The sequence below is a fragment of the Oryzias latipes genome, chromosome 21 (genome assembly GCF_053564925.1).
Source record: "Oryzias latipes strain Hd-rR chromosome 21, Olatipes_Hd-rR_3.1".
In the NCBI taxonomy this organism is placed as follows: domain Eukaryota; kingdom Metazoa; phylum Chordata; class Actinopteri; order Beloniformes; family Adrianichthyidae; genus Oryzias; species Oryzias latipes.
The window spans coordinates 799,791-807,146 of record NC_136257.1 but is presented as its reverse complement, the minus strand read 5'-3'; the positions used below and the strand labels follow the sequence as shown (position 1 = coordinate 807,146).

The window sequence follows — 7,356 nt, the reverse complement described above, 5'->3', positions numbered from 1 at the left end:
GAAGTCTTCATGTTATTTCTGAGAGACAGGATTGTCATTTTCACTTTCACGTGTTTCTTCCATCTGCCGACGGTGTCGCCGTTTCTCATTTCACCCGTTTTTGTGCGTACGCCTGGGTCAGAGCGTGAAGGACCGCACATTTTCCCCTTAAGTTTGCTTTTTATAAATCTCAATTATTGCGTAGAGAGTGGCGTACGCCTTCTTTTGTGCGTACGCAACGTTTATAAATGAGGCCCCAGATCCTTTGTTATGTTGAGGCTGGGTGGGGGGTTTTGGGTGCTGGGAGTTATGCAATGCGAAGAAGGGGATTGTAGAGGGGGTTGGCGGGGGGGTTACAGTTTTTCTCAGTCACTTTAGTACAATTCTTAGATCAGAATTGAAGTTTGCAAATACGTGTGTGCATTTCTCAAAACAATTTGTACAAACAGCAAAACACTATGGATTTCTTGCAAAAGCCTGTAACTTGGTCAAAATCTTTTGTTCATCTCTCCAAACTGTCTTTATGTCACTGACCATGTCAGTGCCATCAGAATGTCAAGTCCTTGTGTCATTGTCTACGAACAAGACAGTCAAATTACTTAGTCATGTTGTCAATATAATAATATAATGATGTAAACTATGGCCAAAGTTTGGATGACAATTATTGTAAAATGGAAGTTACACCTTTTTTGTTTGATTGCAAGAGACTGGACAAGATTCACATTTACACTTTTATTGTTCCTATTGTAATTTGTTGACAGACCATGTCATACCAACATTGAAAAAACCCACTGCAAACAGTAACACAAAGGGAAAAATAAGATAGGACAATATTCTGTCCAACAGTACAGGCAGTGCAGTAGGAATTGGTGTGGTCTCCCTACACCTCTTGTCGTTCCTGTATGTTAGGCCACAAATTCTCATCCACATCATAGCGAATATCCTCTCTTGCAATGCAGCCAAATATGTTTGTCACATTATGACAACTTGGTCAACCATTTTGCAGTTAATGACTGATACGATGAACTAATGACTAGGTGTTTTGAGGAGGAAGACTATTGCACAGTGAACTATATAACACATTTTGATCAACATGACATAAACAATTGATAATGTAGCAAAGAGCAGAGAATTGTACATAATCATTTGCATGGATGTACTAAAGCAATTGCAACTTGTTCAAAGAAGTGAGAAACTGCTTATATGATGTGCACAAGTGACATCATGATGTGAAGATTGAACAAATAGTTTTGGGAATTTCATTCTGATCTGAGAATTGTACTAAAGCGACTGAGAAAAACTGTTATGTTGTCATGGGGATGTGTGATGGCACGAACATTGATAAGTAGGTGGGGGGTGGCAGCTGAGACCGGCATATTTGGGATTTGGAATGGTCCAATGATGACTGGGTAGTTGTGGGGGGAGCGGGCCCTGGGTCAAATCTATTGAAAAATGAATTGAGCTCGTTTGCCCACTCTTGATCACCGTGATTGAATCTATTGTCTGTGTTGAGTCCAGAGATGGTTTTCAGGCCTCTCCAGACCTCTTTCACATTCTTTTGTTGTAGTTGGTTCTCCACATTTCCTCTGTAGTTCTCCTTACCTTCCTTAATCTTCACTTTAAGTTCCTTCTGCACCCTCCTCAGTTCCTCTTTGTCCCCTCTTTTTTTGGTTTAACAGGGTCTTCAGCTCAGGGGTCACCCATGGTTTATTGTTGGGGAAGCACTGCAGCGTCCTGGTGGGCACAGCGTTCTCCACACAGAAGTTTATGTAGTCTGTAATGCAGTGTGTCAGACTGTCGATGTCCTCATGCGGTCCACACAGAACCTCCCAGTCTGTGGTCTCAAACCAGACCCTCAGCTTCTCACTGGCTTCTTCTGTCCATCTTCTCACAGATCGTGTAGTTGGAGGTTGTTGTTTCACCACGGGTTTATAGACAGGTAAAATGTGAACCAGGTTGTGATCTGAGCAACCTAGTGGGGGGAGGGGGGAACAGCTGTAGGCATCCTTCACATTTGCATACAGTAGGTCCAGGGTCTTGCTGTTCCTGGTGTGGCACGTAACATACTGGGTGAAGTTTGGGAGAGTGGAGGAAAGTGAAGCATGATTAAAGTCTCCGGAGATGAGAGAAAAAGACTGGGGGTGTGCTGTCTGCAGCTGAGACACCACAGTGTGAAGAAGCTCACAGGCCACCTCTGCGTTAGCAGATGGGGGGGATATATGCAGTAATCACGATAACATGCAAGAACTCCCGCGGCAGGTAATATGGCAGAAGTCTGACAGCCAGCAGCTCGATGTCCGGCGGACAGAGTCTCTCCTTGATGCAGATGTGTCTCGGGTTGCCTCTCCTCTTGGCGTCGGCACCATTCCTTCCTAAAGGTCAGAGACAGATCACATCTTATCACCTGCAAAGAGAAGTTCGTTTGGTGACGGAGAATATGGTTTTAGAGTGGGGACCGTGATTGGAAGAGAGTCCTCAAGCACTTCTAGTATGCACAGATCCCCTTCAAACAGCGACCTATCTTTGATCAAAGGTCGTGTCACGCTCTGTACTTCATCCCAGGAGGAACCTACTGTCTCTGGTCTTTAGCAGCGTCTGTGGCCGCTCTTATTTATACTTTACCAACACAAGTACAGGTCATTAAATGAGGATTACTAAAACGATAAAGATGAAGTGCGTATTAATAACATAGCATTATTTCAGAAATCATTCTTACATTCCACAGATCAAATATCAGATTAAGTACATATTGATTGTATTGGAGAAATTACAGCAATGCATTATTGCAATTTCTTATTTACCAACACAAACACACATTAAAAAATGTAAAAAAAAAGTATGAATAAAAATGATAAGACTCTTTATGTGATTTCAAATGACACAAGATAAGATTACTTATGAGCTCTCATGTGGTTCCTGTAGGAGATCTGCAGATGAGCTCATGTCCTGTGGATGAACAAAGTGTGATCAGAGACAAGAGTCACTTTTTATCAGGCAAAAATTGGACTTTTCCATGTTTGTCCTGGTATAAAACATGGATGCTGAGATTTTCCTGCTGCATTTTTGCAGGATTCCCTGGAAAACCTTTCATGCAGATCATGGAAGTGAAGCAGCTGAAGAGAGAAGTCAAGGCCCTCATGTGAGTGAACGTCATGAAACATTATTTGAGCAAATATTCACCGGCCACTTTATCAGGTCCACTTTGCTAGAACCGGCTTGGACCCCGTATCTTTCAGAACCGCCTTGATCTTTGGTGGCATCGGTTCAACAAGGTTCTGGAAACATTCCTCAGACTTTGGTCTATGTTGACATGACAGCATCAGTTGCTGCAGATTTGTCTGCTGAACATCCATGATGCTGGTCTCCCGTTCCACCACATCCCAAAGGTTCTCTATTGGGTTCTGGTGACTGTGGAGGCCGTTTGAGTCCAAAGAACTCATTGTCATGTTCTAGAAACCAGTCTGAGATGATTCCAGCTTGATCACATGGAGCCTTATCCTGCTGGAAGTAGCATCAGAAGATGGTCCTCTGTGGTCAGAAAGGGATGGACATGGTCAGCAACAATACTCAGGTAGACTGTGGTGTTGGAACCATGCTCAACTGGTACTAAGGGGACCAAAGTATGCCAAGAAAATATCCCCCACACCATGACACCACCACCACCAGCCTGAACCGTTGATACAAGGCAGGATGAATCCATGCTTTCATGTTGTTGACCCCAAATTCTGACCCTACCATCTGAATGTGGCAGCAGACATGGAGACTCATCAGACCAGACAACGTTTTTCCATCTTCTACGGTCCAGTTTTGGTGAGTCTGTGGGAATTGTAAACCCTAGAGGTGGTTGTGGGTGAAAATCCCAGTAGATCAGCAGTTTCTGAAATCCTCAGACCAGCCCGTCTGGAACCAACAACCATGTTCAAAGTCACTTCAATCCCATTTTCTGCTCCGTTCTGATGCTGGTTTGAATTGCAGCAGATGGTCTGGACCATGAATGCATGCATTGACTTGTGATTGGCTGATTAGAAATGTGCATTAATGAACAGCTGGATAGGTGTGCCTAATAAAGTGGCCAGAGAGTGTATTTAATTTTTGAATAAGAGTGGCAGCCCCATCTTCTCTCCCACAAACAGCTCTGATTACATCGGGCAGAAGCTCAGGGAGAAGTCTTTCGACCCGGCTGGCAGAGGAGCGTCCTCGGTGCTGGATGACCTGGTAAAGATGGTAAAGAGGTGTGATCCAAAGTTCTGTTGACGTCGGCTAAATCAGGAGGAGCCTCTGTCTGCTTACAGGCCCACTATGACCTCGCTCTCAGCGTTGCCCTCTGGTGGCTGAGCAGGAAGGACGAACGGTGCAGACTTGACTTGGATGCCATGTTGGTTTATTCCGTCATTAGTGTTTCTAACACAAGCTCTTAGCATGGTTGTAAGTAAGATTCCTGTAATGAACTCCTCAGTGGCGCCACCTGCAGCGTGGGGAGATCAGCGTATCCGGACCGCGCTCAGAGGGAAGCCATGATCCTGTCGTCCTTTGCTGGAATCATCATGGTGAGTTTGTGAGAGTTACTGCCCTGTCTGGGGGCTTGTACAAGTCTGTAACATCATTTGTCACGGTGAAAGAATGTTGAGAAGACGGCGAGGAAGAAGATATTTCAATAAGGATCCAAAAGATAAAGAAGTTTCCATCTATCCTTTCAGTAAACGTCTCAGCTATCTGTCTTTTTATTTGAATGAAGGAAATTCTAAAGCAGTTTCTCTGTAAGATCCCAGACCTTCTGATTCTCTTCAATAAATGCATTTTGATTGAACACGTTTGTCAGAGTAATCCTCAGTCAATGTGACCGATAGCTTCATACCTGTATGTTTGACCTCTGACCTCTGTGTTTCAGAGCAGCGTCCCGCTGGAGCAGATCCTGGATCTGTACAGCTGCAAACCCGTGGCTCTGTACCCCAGCCACTCGTCCCAGGTACAAACTGGATCCGGGTTTCCATGGAAACAGCCCTTTTTAGCCTCTTTTCTATCCTACTAAAAGAGGCTTTGCGTGTCCCAGCCGCAGGGTTCCATCGTGTACCCCCTCACTCTGTCCCACCACCCGTTTGCCATGTTGGCGTCTTACAAAGCCGTGCTGCACTCCAGGAAGCACAGTGAGTCTGAGTGAGAGCTGCACCTCATTGGACATGGGGGGTAAACACGTCATCTTTAGGGGGGTATAAGTCATCTTCATATTATCATCTTTTGAAGTTCACTGAACTCCTTCTGGAATGACAGCATTCAGTTCCCAAATAGTAGGTTAAGGGACAATTAGGAGGAAATCTGAAAGGTTGAGCAGAGCCCTGACTCTGACACCGGGGTGGTTCTGTGAGCATCTGGAGGTTCTGCTGAGTTCTGCTGAGGCTCAGGAACCCTTAAGGTTCCAGAGCAAAACTTGTGTCTCTTTACGTTTAGAAACTGTCGTCTTCAGTGTCGTTACAAAATAAATGACTGAGCTTCACGCCAGCTTTCATGAAACCCTTGCAGATCGCAGGATGAAGAAGTGGCTGTCTGGTCGCACAAAGCTCCTACCTGCATCAGCAGCATCCTCGTCTTCCTCCCCGCCCCAGTCTGACCTCAGAGTGAGTCATCCTCACTCTTTTCTGCGACCCTTCATGCAAAGATAAATGTAAAAGCTGCTGTATGTCCTGTCCTCTCCTCTCAGGATGACAGCAGAGATCTGGAGGAACATCGAGGTTCAGAGGCCTCTCTGCAGGACTGAAGCCTGTCACTGCTGTGCTGAAACACTTAGCATCAGTTTTCCTGCTCTCATTTAGGTTTGCAATCAAATGATTGATCCATTGTTCTGGAAAAACATAATTACTCTCAAGTTTCTCTTTTCAAATCCTGATCTTGTGGAAACATTCAGAAATACTGAGTCTTGCACTAAACCACTTTAAATCACAAACAAAATCAATTTCTGCTCAATTTATTTTTCTATTTTCCTAATTTATACACATTAAGATGAACAAAAAATTTTCTTTATGCCTGCATGTAAAGAAATGTTTGTGTTTGTATTCAACGTCCACCAATAAAAGCCAACAAACACTGTGAATCTGTAGCAGAAATCATGAAAAACGGAATATTTGCTGGTTAGTGAGGAGCTGCAGGAGCAGTGAGGAGCTGCAGGAGCAGTAGGAGTTGCAGGAGCAGTGAGGAGCTGCAGGAGTAGTGAGAAGCTGCAGGAGCAGTAGGAGCTGCAGGAGCAGTAGGAGCTGCAGGAGCAGTAGGAGTTGCAGGAGTAGTAAGGAGCTGCAGGAGCAGTAGGAGCTGCAGGAGCTGCAGGAGCAGTAGGAGCTGCAGGAGCAGCAGGAGCTGCAGGAGCAGTGAGGAGCTGCAGGAGCTGCAGGAGCAGTAGGAGCTGCAGGAGCAGTGAGGACTGCAGGAGCAGTGAGGAGCTGCAGGAGCAGTAGGAGTTGCAGAAGCAGTGAGGAGCTGAAGGAGCAGTGAGGAGCTGCAGGATTAGTGAGGAGCTGCAGTAGCAGTAGGAGCTGCAGGAGCAGAAGGAGCTGCAGGAGCAGTGAGGAGCTGCAGGAGCTGCAGGATCAGTAGGAGCTGCAGGAGCAGTGAGAAGCTGCAGGAGCAGTGAGGAGCTTCAGGAGCTGCAGGAGCAGTGAGGAGCTGCGGGAGCAGAAGGAGCTGCAGGAGCAGTAGGAGCTGCAGGAGCAGTGAGGAGCTGCAGGAGCAGTAGGAGCTGCAGGAGCAGTAGGAGCTGCAGGAGCAGTGAGGAGCTGCAGGAGCAGTAGGAGCTGCAGGAGTAGTGAGGAGCTGCAGGAGCAGTAGGAGCTGCAGGAGCTGCAGTAGCAGTAGGAGCTGCAGGAGCAGTAGGAGCTGCAGGAGCAGTGAGGAGCTGCAGGATCTTCAGGAGCAGTAGGAGCTACAGGATCAGTAGGAGCTGCAGGAGCAGTAGGAGCTGCAGGAGCAGTGAGGAGCTGCAGGAGCAGTAGGAGCTGCAGGAGCAGTAGGAGCTGCAGGAACAGTAGGAGCTGCAGGAGCAGTGAGGAGCTGAAGGATCAGTGAGGAGCTGGAGGAGCAGTAGGAGCTGCAGGAGCAGTGAGAAGCTGCCGGAGCTGCAGGAGCAGTGAGAAGCTGCAGGAGCAGTGAGGAGCTGCAGGAGCAGTGAGGAGCTGCAGGAGCAGTGAGGAGCTGCAGGAGCTGCAGGAGCAGTGAGAAGCTGTAGGAGCTGCAGGAGTAGTGAGGAGCTGCAGGAGCAGTGAGGAGCTGCAAGAGCTGCAGGAGCAGTGAGAAGCTGCAGGAGCAGTGAGGAGCTTCAGGAGCTGCAGGAGCAGGGAGGAGCTGCATGAGCAGTAGGAGATGCAGGAGCAGTGAGGAGCTTCAGGAGCTGCA

The 7,356-nt window shown here is 47.0% G+C and overlaps 1 protein-coding gene across 2 annotated transcripts; it reads left to right on the top strand.

Moving 5' to 3' along the window:
- Nucleotides 1-3,244: 3,244 nt before the first annotated feature.
- On the top strand, nucleotides 3,245-6,045 carry c9h2orf80 (chromosome 9 C2orf80 homolog). Of its 2 annotated transcripts, XM_078939804.1 has the most exons (6): nucleotides 3,245-4,194; nucleotides 4,272-4,526; nucleotides 4,868-4,945; nucleotides 5,030-5,123; nucleotides 5,497-5,591; nucleotides 5,675-6,045. In XM_078939804.1, the coding sequence occupies exons 2-6, from the start codon at nucleotides 4,494-4,496 to the stop codon at nucleotides 5,729-5,731; spliced, it is 357 nt and encodes a 118-aa protein (XP_078795930.1). In that variant the 5' UTR covers nucleotides 3,245-4,194; nucleotides 4,272-4,493; the 3' UTR covers nucleotides 5,732-6,045. The 2 variants fall into 2 exon arrangements, with proteins under 2 accessions (XP_078795930.1, XP_078795931.1); XM_078939805.1 differs by having other exon boundaries at nucleotides 3,245-4,526.
- Nucleotides 6,046-7,356: the final 1,311 nt, after the last annotated feature.

What these genes read in the sequence shown, in the direction of transcription:
- c9h2orf80 (XM_078939804.1), top strand. Translation starts at nt 4,494, where the DNA reads ATGATCCTGTCGTCCTTTGCTGGAATCATCATG. An exon ending in CCTTTGCTGGAATCATCATG is followed by an intron (nt 4,527 to 4,867) that starts GTGAGTTTGTGA and finishes TCTGTGTTTCAG; the next exon opens with AGCAGCGTCCCGCTGGAGCA. An exon ending in CGCCCCAGTCTGACCTCAGA is followed by an intron (nt 5,592 to 5,674) that starts GTGAGTCATCCT and finishes CTCTCCTCTCAG; the next exon opens with GATGACAGCAGAGATCTGGA.